General features: G+C 46.5%; 1 protein-coding gene across 1 annotated transcript in view; it reads right to left on the bottom strand.

The window, feature by feature from the left end:
• Positions 1-17,488, bottom strand: part of CDC42BPB (CDC42 binding protein kinase beta) — a 288,059-nt gene that overhangs the window by 154,844 nt on the left and 115,727 nt on the right. The window contains 1 exon segment of the mRNA XM_030214305.1: positions 1,392-1,592. Coding sequence (XP_030070165.1) covers positions 1,392-1,592 — 201 coding nt within the window.

Genomic DNA, 17,488 nt, shown 5'->3' with positions numbered 1-17,488 from the left:
AAATGACGCCATTATTCGCTATAATTAGGTAGGGTTCCTCATTAAGCTGCCATTCTTCCATAGCTAGTCATACAGCAGTTGGGGGAGTTTAGATCGGGAAGAGGCCACATTGTAGCTCTCCTGTTATACAGTTAATTTCCTTTGTTTGCTGTTTGAAGTATGGTTATAAGTACAGAGCTGAGCAGACAGGTATTTATAAGACAATGGAGAGAACTGACCTTAAGCACGCCTTGGGTTCTTCTATTAAGCTGCCATTCTTCCATAGTTAGTCCTGCAGCTTTGAATAGACAGGCCATAGTGTAGCTCTCATGGTTAAAAATCCAGATAATTCTCTTATTCAAATTGCAGGATTGGAATTACTACAGGCAATAAAGAGAGGAGGAGGTGATCGAGCAGTTCAGGTATTTGTAAGGCAAAGACCCGTTACTGACCTTAAGCATACCTTGGAATGTAACTAGGGGAAATGCTAATACAGTGCTCTTTGAGTACTGCAATCAGAGGCTTCTAGCAATAGAGAAACAAATGGCGGTACTTAGCACTTCTATGTGAATTTCTTTGGAGACTTAATGCAGAGAAGGTTGATAGTTGACTTTAGTTTTAAGGAATCTAACAGATTCAGAACTTTAGAAATAGTTATGTAGTTAAAATAAAACTACCTCAGGGATTGTAAGTATGCATTTTATAGTTTCTGGTTCTGATATCCTTGGATGGTCCAACTGATGCAGGTTGATGTAGGCTTTTTCTTTGTTGTCCAGAAGGAGGGTTTGATGTAAATACAGATTCTGCTCTGATCAGAGGGCATGAGGAGAGTTATTTGTAATATGAAGAGAAGATAAAAGTTTCCTTTCTCCAGCCAAAATAAATGAAAGAAGTAAAATTGAGGACTGGTGCCTCAACACAGGCTGAGCAGAAATCAGTAAAAGTTTGGGTTGTAAATAAGCAAAAAGTGTGTTATTTAATCTAAGTTGAAGAGCCTGATGTGAATCCAGCCACATAGCAGTGGAGAAAATCAAACTAAAACTGTACAGGAAGGGAGGTGAACTTTCCCAAAGAAAACAAAAACAAAAACAAATCAAAAAAATATGCTCATGCACCAGCTACTGTGAGGAGCGCAGAACAATCACGTTCTCTCCTCAATGCAGATGAGAAGAGACTGATGGTCCCTCGCTCTCGCGGCGGGTGGGAAGGGACACTACGCATGCTCTTAAAAGTTATATTAGCTTGTTTAAGCTCCGAACTGGGCAATGTAGATGACATCACCCACATGTAAGAATATGGCCTGCTTGTTCTCGGAGAATATATTATTTAAATCTCTCCAAATGACATTCCCAATAAATAAAATCTCAAACACAGCGAAACACAATACTAAAACAATGGGAAAATGTGCTTACCTCATGATTCATAATTTTCCCATAAGTTTCCACTAATGACTCAGCATAAAAGGGTGTTTCACCGTACATCATTTCATACATGCAGACACCAAGAGACCACCAGTCACATTCTGGACCATATTTCCCCATTCCATCTTCCATAGCTTGTAATATTTCTGGGGAGATATAATCAGGCGTGCCCACTGCAACAGAGGACTGTACCTGAAAACAAATATACACACATACAAACACACAATTAAATTCTGAACAATCTCAAGGAGTTTTTGAACACGTTATCTGGCAGCTTGGGATGGTAGGAAATGTTTATTTACTTAATGTGGAACAAAAACATAAATCTTGCACTAAAATGAACTGAATCTGTACAGAGTGCTCCAAAGTATGTTAAGATTGGTATTCAGCTACAAAAGTTCAACACAAGCACATTTTTAACATTCTGGGTAATCTGGATGCATAACAGCAGCTGTATAAAAATTAGTTTAAAGGTTTGATAATACTGAAGTTAAAACTCATCCTCCTCCTCCTCCTGAGTACCCAAGCTTGTTATTGGCAAGGCTGTATGTCCTTTTCAGTCTATTTTATAAGTACAATTCTATGAAAACACAGACCAGAAAAAATATTCTTTGAAACTAAGATCTTAAAGGAGTTAGAATAAAAGGGAAAGCTGTACTCTTTATATATACTGCAACGGTTTACAACACACACATATATTCTTTATTTAATCAACTCCTTTTGCCATTAACTAATTTTTTTTTTTTTATTTGTAAGAAGTCTTTTATTGAAAATTTGCAATAAACAATGTACAATAATCATCGCACTACACTGGTGTGTTTACAATGTAGTCCCAGCAAGATGAGACTCAAGTAGTGCAAAGTGCTGCCACAATACAACAGTGAAATATAACTGTAGAAACTTCAACTTTTTTGTTGTTTTGTTTTAATAAAGAAAGCATTTCCCCCCCCCACGCCCCCATATAAACAACCACCCCCGTCCAAAATTAAAACCTACCCAGTCCCTCCCTCCCCCTTCTATTTCCCTGCCCTTCATGGCTGTCTCACTATGCGGCATTCACACTTCTCACATGTGCCTGTTCTAAACATTACCTACTGCATTAACAAAGAACTTCCATATATCATGCCACTTGTGCATTTGATGTCTCCTGACTGCCAAGAGTCTTTCCATCTCACACACATGTTTCAATTTATTATGCCATTTCTTGATCGACGGGACCCCCTGATGTTTCCAGTGCTGTGCAATTGTCACTCGGGCAACACATACCGCCTGCCTCAGCAGCTTATGCTGCGCAGCCGGCATGCCCTCTACTTTTGCAGCAAAGAGAAACACCGTCGGGGCCCAAGGAATGGGTGTTTGTAACCAACTCTGCAGCCTGTTTTGAACCGCCTTCCAGAAAGCTCTCATTTTATGGCAATTCCACCAAAAGTGTCCCATCGTCCCCCTCATACCACACCCCCTCCAGCAGAGACCTGATGTGTTTGGGTATATGCGCTGGAGGCGATCAGGAGTAAGGTACCATCTGTATAGCACCTTCATAGCATTTTCCTTTAGCGGGACGTGTATGGAGACCCTTGTCGCTTCACGTTCTATTCTCTCCCACCCCGGCACATCCAATGTCACCCCCAATTCCCTCTCCCAACCCCTCCTATGACACTCATACACAGGGTTCTGCGTAGTGATATATTTGTAAAGTGTGCCTATCAAGCCTCTAGAAGTGGTTAACTTTTCACATATCTCCTCCAAGTAGCCTTTGGTCCGCTTAATTACCGTAGTAACGGCCTTGGTGCGAAGGAAATGAGCTAGTTGGTAGTATGCAAAATCGTCTCTCAACACCCCAGGGTTTCGTGATTGCAGCTCTCCAAAATCAAGGAGAGTGTCTCCATCAAACAGCTGATCCCATGTTCGTAGCCCTTCCCTGTACCACCTCATGACCGAGCCCTCCGTCGTCCCCGGCAGGAATAACGGGTTATGTGCTATAGGGGCCAAACGTGTCAAAGTACACCTGCCCCCCGGAAACAATTTATCCCAGTAATGAAGGGTAACCTCCACCGAGGGACAGACGCTTTCGGCAAGCTTGCGAAATGGCTTTGGTAGCCACATAAGCGCACCCAGCGGTGTCGTACCTGCAGAATGTTGTTCCAAGTGCACCCATTGTCTGTCCGGGTACCCCTGATACCATTCCAAAGCTACCTTTCCCTGGGCCGCCCGATAGTACCAGAAGACGTTCGGGACCGCCAGGCCTCCACGACGTCTCCCTTGATATAACAGGGCCCGAGCCAGCCTAGGATGTTTTCCTGCCCAGACGAAGCGCACAATTCTATCCTGCAAGGAGGCAAGAAATCGCCTGGGCATCATTACAGGCAGCACCTGGAATAAGTATAAGATTCGAGGTAAGACGTTCATCTTAAGAATTGCTATACGACCGAACCAGGAGACCTCTAGATCGCCCCAGCGTTCCATATCTGTCGCAAGGGCTCGGACCAGGCCTCTGTAGTTGGCGGAGAATAAGTCAGACAGGTTGGAAGTGAGATTCACCCCCAAATATCGAATGTATCTACCCGCCCACCGAAAAGCGTGAGCAGCTTTAAGTTCTGCAACTGTATCTTCCGGTAGAGAGATATTCAGGGCCTCAGATTTTGTCATATTAACTTTAAAGCCCGATACTACAGAGTACTCCTCAATAAGTTGAGTAAGCCTAGGGAGCGCGGCGTGGGGGCGGGTAATATACAGCAAAACATCGTCCGCAAAGAGTGCCATTTTATGCATTCTCCCTGCCACAGTAGGCCCAGCGATCAGCGGATCTTTCCGAACCTTAGAGGCAAATGGCTCCATGACAATTGCAAACAGAAGAGGGGAAAGAGGACACCCCTGTCTTGTGCCCCTATGCAAGGAAAATGAATCTGAGTGACTGCCATTAATCTTAATGCAAGCTCTGGGAAAGGAATAAAATGCTTGTATCCAGCCCCTGAACCGTGTGCCAAACCCCAAGGTCTCCAGGGTCCTATACATAAAAGGCCAGTGGACCCTGTCGAAAGCCTTTTCTGCATCTAGGCTTAAAAGGCATAATGGTCTCTGGTTTCGCTTGGCCAAGTATATAAGATCTAAAGTGCGTCTGATGTTGTCCATCGCCTTTCGATAGGAAACAAAGCCCACTTGGTCAGGGTGCACTAGAGTTGGCATGAGGGGTGCCAGCCTATTAGCAAGGACCTTAGCCAGGATTTTAACGTCGGCATTTAGTACAGATATGGGCCTATAAGAGCCACATTCAGTGAGATCTTTGCCGGGCTTTGGGATCACCGCTATCCAAGCCTCCAACATTGTTCGTGGCAGATTTCCCCCCACCCCTACCTGATTAAACATATCGGCAAGCAAGGGGGCCAATTCAATGGCAAATGTCCGGTAGAACTCGTTGGGGAAGCCGTCAAGCCCCGGAGACTTGTTTGAGGGCATGCCTCCAATCGCCTCCTGAACTTCTTTAGGTGTAACAGGCCTCTCCAGCAGTTCCTGGTGTTGCTTAGCTAAAGGGATGAGATCACTGTCTTGCAAGTAGTTATCTATTTTTTCCCCAGGAGGTTCAATCTCCTGCTCGTAGAGCTTCTGATAATATTCTCTGAAATGCTCGCGAATGAGTGCCGAATGACGCAACAAACCACCCCCTCTATCTTTCACCTGCTTAATCATTCTATCCACTTTCTGTCTTCGCAGTCGCATTGCCAATAGGCGCCCAGCTTTGTTAGTTAACTCATATGACTGTACCCCCTGTCTCGCCTTTATTAGGTCGAGTTGTTCCGAGTATATCGAATCCAGTGCCATTCTCTCCCTACACAGGGCATCCCAGGTTTGTGGTGAGGGACCAGCCTTGTGCTGTTGCTCCAGTGCCTGTATACGTCCTATGCATGTGTTTAAGCGGGATCTACGGGCCCTTGCACGAGTACTAGCCAATTGCAAAAAGTGTCCTCTGGACACCGCCTTTAAAGCGTCCCATACCACATGCAGCGGTGGGCCCGAAGCTAAGTTGTGGTCAAGGTATTCTTTAAACACTTGTTTGTAGCCCTCCACCACCTGCTCCTCCTGCAACAGGCTCGCGTTCAGAGACCAGCGTCTGTCTTTCACTTCAGTTTGAATATTTGGGAGAGTAACCCATATTGGGGCATGATCAGATATCGTCATACTACCAATTCCAGCGTTTGGGCCTAATTCCACTAATGTGGTGTCTAGGAAGATGTAGTCAATACGGGAGTATGTTTGATGTACCGGAGAGTAGTAAGTGTAGTCCCTTTCTTTGTGGTGTGTCAGTCTCCAAAGATCTAAGAGCCCCAAGGAGTAAGCCAACGAGGCCAGCGATCGCGCTTCTTTGTGCCCCTCCGTCCTGACTACCCCAGAGCGATCTTGTCCTAGGTTCATAACTGCATTGAAGTCACCCCCAAGTATAAGCGCCCCAGTAGTGAAGGACCCCAGTAAGGTTCGAATTTTGTTAAAAAAATCCCCTTGTCCAGAATTTGGGGCATATATTGTTGCTACCGTGAGGACTACTTGGTCTAGCTTAAGTTGTAAAAATAAAAAACGCCCCCCAGGGTCTCTTTTAGTCTGCGTCACCTGGGCCCCCAGTGAAGAGTGCAGCAATATCGCCACTCCTCCCCTCCTTGAGTCCGCCCCGGATGCGCAATAGACCCCTGAATAACCAGGGCAGGAGAGAAATTTCTCGTGTTTGCGACGCAGGTGTGTTTCTTGCAATAGAACTATGTGTGGTTTTAACCGGTGGAGTTCCCCATAGAGCTTCTGTCTTTTTTGAGGCATGTTAAGTCCCTTGACATTATAGGAGACTATCTTCAGCTCAGGACACATGTCTTAGCGTGTAAAGAATAGCTGAGGTCTGCAGAGAATAAAAGCAATGTACATCCCCCTTGTGAGCAGCACAGGTCAGTATAGCAGTAATTATTACCTATGTCTTCCCTCCCCCCACAACCCTCCCTCATCTCGTTCTCCCAATCCCTCCCCCCACATCTCCCCACTGTTACACCAGCCAGGAGTGTAAAACCCCTGAGTGGGTTCCGAGTAAGTGGGTCACAACACTCCCGACACCCCGGCCAGGCATCCCCCTCCCCCCGCCCAGTTGCATTCCAGCATTCAAACGTTGTTATATATAACCCTATCCAACCCCCTTCAACATATTGTTAGTTCCTGTAAAGTGTATCTATACACTTCCAGCTTCAGCCAACCACATCATGTCATTTGTGCAATCCGATCAAACTTACAATCCCACATTCCTCACCTCACAACAAGAGTTAGCCGGCCATACACCAGACCTGGTCACCCGTTAGAACAGCTCCTGGCGGACCAACGGGTGCCAGGCACAATGACACATTTCTATGTCCATTTACTCAGTCCAAATGTCTCTTTTCTCTACTGGTATCTGTCCAGTCATCTCCTATTGTTGCCACGTCGCACTGGCCCCGATGCTCTTTGCCAGCCCTGAAGCTTAGCCTTGGTGGATGATGCCAGCTCAGCTGGTGGAATAGCCGAGTTCACCAGCTCTGCCGCGTGCAAGGCCTCCCAGGCTTCTTGTAAGGATCGCACCCGGTATTTGCTACCCTTCAGGGTAAAGTTCAGAGAAAACGGGAAGCCCCATCTGTACTGCACTTGATGTTTTGTTAAAATATCCAGGGCTGGCTTCATTTGTCGTCGTTGCTGCAGGGTATATTGCGACAGATCTTGATACACCAATACCTTTGCGCCTCCAAACTCCAGGTTCTGCGCCTTCCGCGCCTTTGTCATGATCAATTCCTTGGTTTCATATTTGTGAAAGCGGACAATAATATCTCGCTGTTGCTGCTCTTTGCGAGCTCCAAGCGCTCTGTGCGCTCTATCCAGTTCCACTTTATTCTCTCCAGCTTCTGGGCCAAGTAAAGAGGCACACAGCGTCTGGACAATCTGTGTAACGTTCTCTGTTTCTCCTCCTTCTGGCACCCCCCGAAACCTAAGGTTGTTTCGCCTCCCTCGATTTTCCAAATCATCTATCTTATATTCTAGTTCCAGCCGGTGTTTGTCCAGTTCAAGCAGCTTCTCGTTATGCTTAAGCAATGTCTCTGCCTGTTCTTCTAATTTAAGTTCTGCATCTTCCACCCGCCCCCCCAACTCACGGAGATCTGTGCTCAGGGAGTCCATGCGTTCCAGAATTTCATCCTTCGACTGCTTTATCTCCGCCTGAATATTCGCTAAAAACCTCCGCAATTCGGTTGGGATACTTTTTTTAGAGGGCGGGTGTCGCTGCTCAGCCTGGGACTGTGCCGATTCGGAGTCAGAGTGCGAGGCTCGCTCTGGTGACTCGTGGCATTTGGCGCTTTTTCCCGCCATGACTCTCTCAGGCCGCTCGCTCTCTTTTTTGCGCGTAGCGGGAGTTTTGCTCATCGCCGATTCTGTTGAAGGGAGGGTTTAGTAAGCTGATATCGCTATTTTCTCACGCTTGCTGCCGTTTTTATTGCTGTTGAAAGCTGAAATCTAGCGCGAGGAGTCGGAGCTTCCAAGCTAGGCTGCCATCTCTCCCGGTGACGTCACTTCCTCCCGTGCCATTAACTAATTTTAACAAATTTTGAAGAGGTGCTGTGAGAAGTCATCTAGAGAGGGAGAGATCTTCATTGGTAGGACTTTGTTAGGAAATTGATTTTAAATTTGGGGAAAGGTAGACTTAGAATTAAATATGTAACCTCAGGGACTTTATTTTAAGTTACTCTGCTCACTTAGCAAAGGATTTTAAGCAATATCCTCTCACACTGAGGATGTGTCTCTAGAGGCTTCTGCCCAGGAGATGTAGTCTGAAATTCGATCATTAGGCATGTAGATAGCTGGGTGGCTAGTGGATGCGAGGATCGCATGATCACTTACCTGCCTGGTGCGAAGGTGGCGGACCTCACACGGTACCTAGATAAGATTTTAGACAGTGATGGGGAGGAGCCTGCTGTCTTGCTACATGTGAGTACCAAAAACAGAGAAAAATGTGGGAAGGAGGTTCTGGAAGGCAAATTTAGGCTGTTAGGTTGAAAGCTCAAATCCAGAACTTCCAGGGTAGCATTTTCAGAAGTGCTCCCCATTCCATGCCCAGGACCCAAGAAGCAGGTAGAGCTCCAGAGTCTCAACGCATGCATGAGATGATGGTGCACGGAGGAGGGTTTTAAATTTGTTAGGAACTGGGTAATATTCTAGGGAAGGGGGTGCCTATTCAGGACAGATGGGCTCCACCTTATTAACTAGGGTGGAACCTGGCTTCTGGCATCAACAATTAAAAAGATAGAAAAGATTTTAAACTAGAAACTAGGAGAAGGCAGACAGTTGCTCATAAGTGCATGGTTCATAACAAGGTATCTTTAAAAGATATCACCAAAATAGGGAAAATAGGGTATCCTGATAGCAAGGATACAATAAAGACCACAGCAGACCAGGGGAGCAGACAGATTTTCAAGACTGAAAATTATCACTGTCAACTGCTGAGCAAATTGTAAACAGGAACAGCACTGTTTGAAATGTCTAAATGCCAAAAGCCTAAGATATAAGATGGGAGAGTTAGAATATATTGCAATTTGGGAACCTTTCCTAAGGCATTGCTCCTACTGATACTTTGCGGGGTATCTTTTCCTTGATACCATGGAGGAGTGGTAGTTGCAGTGAGGAGTTGGAGGGTTGGTGTGGGGGGGGGGTTCAGATTATGAAAATATTTTAAACATTAGAAGTTGCATTTGTTTCACATTGTGGTGCTGCTGCTGAGACTTCCATTGCGTTAAGGGAACTTGGCATTTATTGTGAACTTGATCGTAACCTTTTTTGTATGTCATACTTTTATCAAGTTCTCCAGTTTGGTTGTACTTTTTGCCTTGGTTTTATAACTAAATAAAGACTTCTTGAAATTAAAAAAAAAAATTAACTTTCAAAAAGGAGCCTATGATAAAATGAGTAGAATAGTTTAAAAAAAAAAAAAAAGCTTAACGAAGCAACTATAAAAGTCAAAACTTACACCATTACCTTCGAAAAGGTTCGGGGAGCTGTGGCGAGGCCAAAAGGCAAGGCCCTGAACTGGAAATGTTTTCCCAACACCGCAAACCTCAGAAACTTCTGGTGCGGGGGCCAAATCGGTATGTGCAAGTAAGCTTCTTTCAGGTCTAGAGACGTGAGAAACTCTCCTGGCTGTACCGCCGCAATGACGGAGCGCAGGAATTCCATGTGGAAATGCCGCACTCTCAGGGACTTGTTCACTTCTTTTAAGTCCAGAATAGGGCGAAAGGACCCACCTTTTTGCGGCACCACAAAGTAGATGGAGTATCGGCCGCAGCCTTGCTCGGCAGGAGGCACCGGGGTCACTGCCCCTAACTGAATCAGACCTTGTAAAGTCTCCTCCACCGCCGCCCATTTGACGGCAGAACCGCATCGGGACTCCACAAACACGTCTCTTACTGGGGCGTTGAATTCTATTCTGTATCCATCTCTGATCAGGTCCAGAACCCACTGATCTGAGGAAATCTTGGCCCACTCCTCGACAAAGAGGGAAAGCCGTCCTCCGATGACAGGCATCGAGGAGAGGGCCGGCGCACCATCATTGAGAGGGTCGCCCCTGAACTCCTGGTCTTGAGCCACCGGCTGCGGAACGCTTGTCCGAGCAAAAGGAGTTCCTCTGCTGACCACGGGCACGTGAAGTGAACCCAGCAGAACGCCCCGGGCGGTAACTTCTAGCTTCACGGAAGCGAGGTCTGTACGAGGAGTGGACCGCCTGGTCCTTAGAGGAAGGCCTCTGCCTATCTTCGGGCAAGCACTGGGGTTTTGGATCACCCAGGCCTTTCACAATTTTCTCCAACTCCTCACCAAATAGGAGAAGTCCTTGAAAAGGCAACTTCACCAACCTTTGCTTAGAGGCCATGTCCGCTGCCCAGTGTCGTAGCCACAGACGACAGCGAGCCGCCACTGCTACTGCCATTTGTTTAGCCGAAGCTCTGACAAGGTCATAAAGGGCATCAGCCAGAAAGGACAAGGCCACCTCCATCCGCGGAGCCACATCCAAGAAGGGCTCCGCTCCATCTCCGGGCTGAGCCACTGCCTGTTGCAGCCAAGCTAGGCAGGCTCTCACAGCATAACAGCTGCATGCAGACGCCCGAACAGTGAGACCTGCAATTTCAAAGGACCGTTTCAACGCTGTTTCCAGCCTACGGTCTTGAACATCCTTCAGGGCAACACCTCCTTCATCAGGGAGGGTAGTTCTCTTTGTCACCGCAGTGACTAGGGCATCCACTGTAGGCATTTGAAAACGAGCCATATGTCCCTCACGCAGAGGGTATAACTGCCCCATAGCCCTGGAAACTCTCAAAGGTCCCTCGGGGTCAGCCCACTGAGCCGAAACAAGCTCTAGGATGGAGTCATGCAAAGGGAAGGCCCGAGCAGCTTTCTTGGTACTAGCCATCCTGGGATTACCCGAGGAGGCCATGCCACTGTCAGGATCTTCAATCGAGAGGGCCTGCAGGGTATCTGAAATAAGCGCTGGCAGCTCATCACGGTGGAAAATCCTCACCGCGGAGGGATCATCCAGATCCTGTGGTAAATCCGCACCTGACTCTGGTTCCTCAGACCAAGAACGTCTGTCAGAGTGCTCCGAATCCTCACACCCCGACCACGGGGGGGGGGGGGGGGGGGGGGGGGGGGGGGGGGGGGGGGGGGGGGGAAAGATGCACCACAATCTGAAGGGGAATTAACCCTTCTGCGCTTATCTTTAGGCCAAGCATCCGGGGAAAAAACCTCACTGGGCAGTCCCAGGCCAGAATTCATCGGGGGGGGGGGGGGGGGCAATCAGAGGAGCCTCAGGCGACCCTTGAGGAAGGGCTCTTTTCATCATGTATGCTTTATGCAGCAAAAGCACAAAATCCGGGGAGAAAATCTCACCCTGGGCACCCAAATCCTGTCCGGTGCTAGCCACTCCTGAAATAACCTCATCTCGAGGTGCCCCACCCGGCTCAGGTCTCTCCGTGTCCACGGAGGCTGCGCCATGCGGTGTAAGCAAAATGGCGCCCGCTGCCAGCTCAGAGCGGGAAGAAACATCGCTCGCCATGCTCGGGCCGGCTCCTACGCCAATACAGCATGATTTACAGAGCCCTGCTGCTGATTTGCGCTTGCCACAAGTGGAACAGCGCTTACATTGTCCGCAGCCATCGCCGAAAAAACGGCGGTAAAATCCAAAATGGCGGTTTCGCGCCAAAATCGCCCCGATCGCGGGCCCACCCCGGAGGAATTGGAAAACACTCTTACCTCAAAGGATCTAGTGTACAACTACGATCCTGCTGAAAATCAGGTCAAAAACCTCTGTTCCAGCGTCTCTGCGTTTAAAAACGCGACGCGACTTTTTTTTATTTTTTTTTTTAAGCTGTGAGGAAAGCAGAGGTATTGAAGACTCCGGAGGCTCAGATGAGTGGGAAAGGCAGGGAAAGGGCGAACCTATATGCCTGCATCCACTGTTGGTGGGTAAGGACAGGGAAAGCAAGGCAATATGTCCACATCCACAGAGGTATGGGTAAGGCAGGGAAAGGGGTAACCTATGTGCCTTTAAAGTGAAGCTGCTATAGCCTCCAACACCCCGGTTAACAACTGGCAAGCCAGGAACCACCTCCCAGCAGATTTTTCTGGAGCTCGAACAAGCTGCAGCCACCCTGCTAAGGGAGATAGAGAATACTGGAGAGGCAGTGGAGCTAGCTGGCCAAGAGGGCACTGTGAAAGTTTGAGTGCTCTCTATCTCCCCTGCTGGTTGATGGACATAACCCATACGTAATGGCTTCATCTGCTTGATGACAAGGAACTGGATTTTCAAAAGGCATTTGTTAAGTACCACATGAAAGACTCCTGAGGAAATCAGAAAGTCATGAGATAGGAGGTAATGTACTATTGTGGATTAAAAACTGGTTAAAAGATAGAAAACATTGAGTAGGGTTAAATGGTTAGTATTCTCAATGGAGAAGGGTGGATAGTGGGGTTCCTAAGGGGTTTGTGCTGGGACTGCTGCTCTTTAACATATTTATAAATAATTTAGAGATGGAAATAACGAGTGAGGTAATTAAATTTGCTGATAACACAAAATTATTCAAAGTTGTTAAACCGCAAGGGTATTGTGAAAATTTTCAAGAGGACCTTACCAGACTTCCAAATGGAAGATGACGTTTAATGACCAACTGCAAAGTGATATATGTGGGAAAGAGGAACCCAAACTATAGCTACGTGATGCAAGGTTCCATATAATGGTCACCGACCAGGAAAATAATCTAGGTGTCATTGTTGATGATACACTGAAACCCTCAGCTCAATACGCAGCGGCATCCAAGAAAGAAAATAGAATGTGAGGAATTATTAGGAAAGGGAAAGGGAAATGGGAGTTGATATACCTCCTTTCTGAGGTTTTTGCAATTACATTCAAAGCGGTTTACATATATTCAGGTACTTATTTTGCACCGGGGGCAATGGAGGGTTAAGTGCCTTGCCCAGAGTCACAAGGAGCTAAAGTGCTACTATTACTACTTGAACTCGGTTCCCCAGGATCAAAGTCCACTGCACAAACCACTAGGCTACTCCTCCACGGCACTTGGAAAGGAATGAAAAACAAAATGAGAATGTTATAATGCCTTTGTATCGCTTCATGGTGCAACCACACCTTGAATACTGTGTGCAATTCTGGTCATTGCATCTCAGAAAAGATATAGCGGAATTAGAAAAGGTACAGAGAAGGGTGACAAAAATGATATAGAGGATGGGACGACTTCCTTATGAGGAAAGGCTAAAGACAGACAGCTGAGTGAAGATATTATAGAGGTCTATAAAATACTAAGTGGAGTAAAATGGGTAGATCTGAATTGCTTGTTTACCCTTTCCAAAAATACTAGGACTAGGGCTCACGCAATTAAGCTACTAAGTAGTAAATTTAAAACTAATCAGAGAAAATATTTCTTCACTGAATGTGTAATTAAACTCTGGAATTCACTGCCAGAGAAATGTGGTAAAAGCAGTTAGCTTAGCGGGGTTAAAAAAAAGTTTAGATAATTTCTTAACAGGAAAGTCCATAACATATTATTAAGATGGACTTGGGAAAATCCACTGCCTATTTCTAGAATAAGTAGTATAAAATCTGTTCTACTGTTCACGGATCTTGCCAGGTACTTGTGACCTGGATTGGCCACTGTTGGAAACAGGATACTGGGCTTGATGGACCTTCGGTCTGTCCCAGTATGGCAATGCTTATGATGTTACAAATCTGCTCTTCTAAAACCTGGTAAGCCATGCTCTGATAAGTTGTACAAAAGATGATACAAGGAATGGAATCTGATTGGTTCTTGTAACATGCAGTATGTCATTTTGACCCCACAGCCTATACAAGCCTGTAGAATGGGCCTATACTACTATCCCTTGAAAATACTTGAGGATAACTTGGAAGTCCTGCTTTTCCTCAGGGAAATTAGGACTACACATCCAAGAATACACTTGGTTAGAATTTTAAACATATAATACAGTTACACACCTTTAAGACCTCCAAGATCCTCAAGGATCATCACCATCTGTACGTTCGTCAAAATACATTGTACGATGTGATACCCATCAGCGAACCTTCTCAGGAGTAGCCCCTACACTCTGGAATTTACTCCCAGAGGGGCTACATATAACTTGAGACTACTTCTATTTCAGGAAGTAGGTGAAAGCCTGGTTCTTCTCTCAAGCCTTTAATACATAGGGTGACTGACTATATACTCATTCTGCACCTGGACTAGCTTGCTACACACACTGTAATTTAGATCAGTTCCTTATCTCTTGCTTAGCTTGCCTTGAGTTTAACTAACCATTAAATTATCCCAACCGACTTTGTACCACGCATTTTCTCCCCATCATATGGTCCCTCAGCTATATGGTAAGCCGTATTGTAGAAAATCTTTAGCATCACATTTATGTTAATTGAATGTTCTAATGCATGCTTATTAGGTGTATCATTAGTATTATGCTAACACTGTTTTATATCTCTGGTATTTGAATTCTAGTGCTGTTAAATGTATATATTTTTGATACTGTTTCAAGATAGTTCTATTATTAGTTTTCAATTTACTGTTTTAAGTTTACCTCATTTATTGTATTTATGTTTATTCATGGTTTTTTACTATTATGCTGTTAACACAATTATAAGTTTTATGTTAAACTGTACCTACTGTACACTGCTTTAGGTGAATCTTTTCATAAAGGCAGTTAATAAATCCAACTAACTAACTAACTAAATAAATAATTGCAGGTAAAGACCAAGCATGGCTATCTAGACTGCTCAGTAAGGCAGTTAGGGTTGTTAATTGCTGCTCTGTGCAGGTTACCTCTTCTTTTGTCTAGGGCACTGGTTCCCAAACCTGGTCCTGGAGGCATCACAGCCAGTCAGGTTTTCAAGATATCCACAATGAACATTTATGAGAGAGATATGCATTCACTGCCTCCACTGCATGCAAATCTTTTATGAATATTCATTGTGGATATCCTGAAAAACTGTCTGGCTAGAGTGCCTCCAGGACCAGGACTGGGAACCACTGGTCTAGAATCATAACTGTCGCTCCATGCAGCTTCTCTCCACTATGCTTTTTTGGAAAGGTAAAAGTTACTTGGTTTTGCATTGGACAAAAATGCTCTTTGGGCTGATTCTAGCTTCTTGCTACAGTATATTGAGATCCTCTGTTTGTCCCTGTCACGTAATACCTAAGCACTACCCCTAGCTTCTACCTGGGGTTAACCCTAAGGCCACCTAGAGGGTCTGTCCCAGCATTGCCCAGGCCCACTCGCACCTGAGCATATGCCCCTACACTGGCATACCCCCCCCCCACCACCTGCTGGGTCCCGCTTGCCTTTGGGCGAGCCTCCTACCCATAAGTTATTTCCCCGGTGGTTTCTAAGGACACTGGGGCCACACTCCCGGGGTCTCTCAGGTCCTAGAAAACACCAGCCACCAGGATTCTTAGTCAGTCCAGGAAAACAGAGAGAATAAACTAAAAGGTTTATTATCAGAAAAAAAATAGAATAGTGAATGGTAAAAAGGTATAAAACAGCAAACAGGTAAATATACAAAATGTCAATATTAAAACTAACACTTAACTACCCAAGTAATACCTGGGTGTTCAGGAAAAATAACTGCTCTTAGGATTTGAACAGGGTCTCAGAGCAGAGGTTTTCACTCTCCACACTCCCACTCTGAGACTGGAGAATTCCTGCATATTCTGGCCAGATCTTGCACTTCAGGGCCAATAAGGGCCCAGAGCATTAACACTGAGGGTAGTTGGCCAATAGAAGGTAAAATTATGTATAATCATACCTGATAATTTTCTTTCCATTAATCATAGCTGATCAATCCATAGACTGGTGGGTTGTGTCCATCTACCAGCAGGTGGAGATAGAGAGCAAACTTTTGCCTCCCTATATGTGGTCATGTGCTGCCGGAAACTCCTCAGTATGTCGATATCAAAGCTCCATCCGCAGGACTCAGCACTTAGAGAATTACACCCACGAAGGGACACTCTGCCCAGCTCACCACCGCCGAAACGGGGGAGGGGAATTAACCCAGCTCATCCCCACACAAGTGGGGGAGGGGAAGCCGTCCAGCTCATCCCCGCGGAGCGGGGGAGGGACACCACACCCGCCGATGCGGGGGGATCTGGCTTATCCTGCAACCGCAACCGCGGGAGGAGCTGACTGACCCTAACACCGCCGAAGCGGGAGGGGTACAAAGCTGCCCTACAGCCGCACGAAGCGGGAGGGAGTGCCGGCAGAATTTTAAGTCTCAATCCAGCCCCGTAAAACGGAGGGGAGAGGAATGCAGCAGCTCACTGTAACACAAACTCGTCTTAACTCTTGAAGAATCCAAGTGAAAAAACTTGAACACGAAGTCTTTCTGAAGTAACTGAAGACTAAACTTGAACCTGAAATGCAACCAGAATAAAAACAGTACAGATATCTGGGAGGGGCTATGGATTGATCAGCTATGATTAATGGAAAGAAAATTATCAGGTATGATTATACATAATTTTACCTTCCATATCATCAAGCTGATCAATCCATAGACTGGTGGGATGTACCGAAGCAGTACTCACCCAGGGCGGGACATTGAAATCCCTGACCTCAACACTGAAGCTCCAAACCGGGCCTCCGCCCGTGCAGCCACAGTCAAACGGTAATGCTTGGAGAATGTATGAGCCAAAGCCCAAGTTGCCGCCTTGCATATCTCTTCCAAGGAGACGGATCCGGCCTCTGCCATCGAGGCCGCCTGAGCTCTCGTGGAGTGAGCCTTCAGCTGGATAGGCGGCACCTTCCCCGCGGCCACATAAGCCGCTGCAATGGCTTCCTTGACCCATCTTGCCACTGTAGGCTTAGCAGCCTGCAGACCCTTACGAGGACCTGCAAACAGGACAAACAGATGATCCGATTTCCGGAAATCATTGGTCACTTCCAAGTATCTGATGATGACTCGTCTCACATCCAGATATTTAAGAGCAGAGTACTCCTCTGGGTAGTCCTCCCTACGAAAGGAAGGGAGACAGAGCTGCTGATTCACATGGAAGCGAGAAACAGGAAGGAAGGCACTGTGCGAATAGTCACTCCTGCCTCAGTGAACTGCAGAAAAGGCTCTCGACACGAGAGCGCCTGGAGCTCGGAAACTCTTCTGGCTGAAGTGATAGCCACCAAAAAGACTGCTTTCAACGTCAGGTCTTTCAGAGATGCCCTCGACAAGGGTTCAAAAGGCGGCTTCTGCAATGCTCTTAGCACCAGGTTGAGATTCCACGCAGGCACCACTGAGTGCAGAGGAGGGCGCAGGTGATTAACTCCCTTGAGAAAGCGCACCACATCTGGCTGCGAAGCCAGGGAAGCACCCTTCAGGCGGCCCCTGAAGCAAGCCAGAGCCGCTACCTGGACTTTAAGGGAACTGAGCGACAGGCCTTTCTCCAGACCTTCTTGTAGGAACGCCAACACTGAAGAAATTGGAGCAGTGAAGGGAGAAAGTGAGCCTGCTTCACACCACGCTGCAAAGATACGCCAAACCCTGGCGTAAGCAGTAGAAG

Source organism: Microcaecilia unicolor, chromosome 9 (assembly GCF_901765095.1).
Source record: "Microcaecilia unicolor chromosome 9, aMicUni1.1, whole genome shotgun sequence".
In the NCBI taxonomy this organism is placed as follows: Eukaryota; Metazoa; Chordata; class Amphibia; order Gymnophiona; family Siphonopidae; genus Microcaecilia; species Microcaecilia unicolor.
Note: the sequence above shows the minus strand (reverse complement) of the source record. Positions and strands in the feature narration are given on the sequence as shown.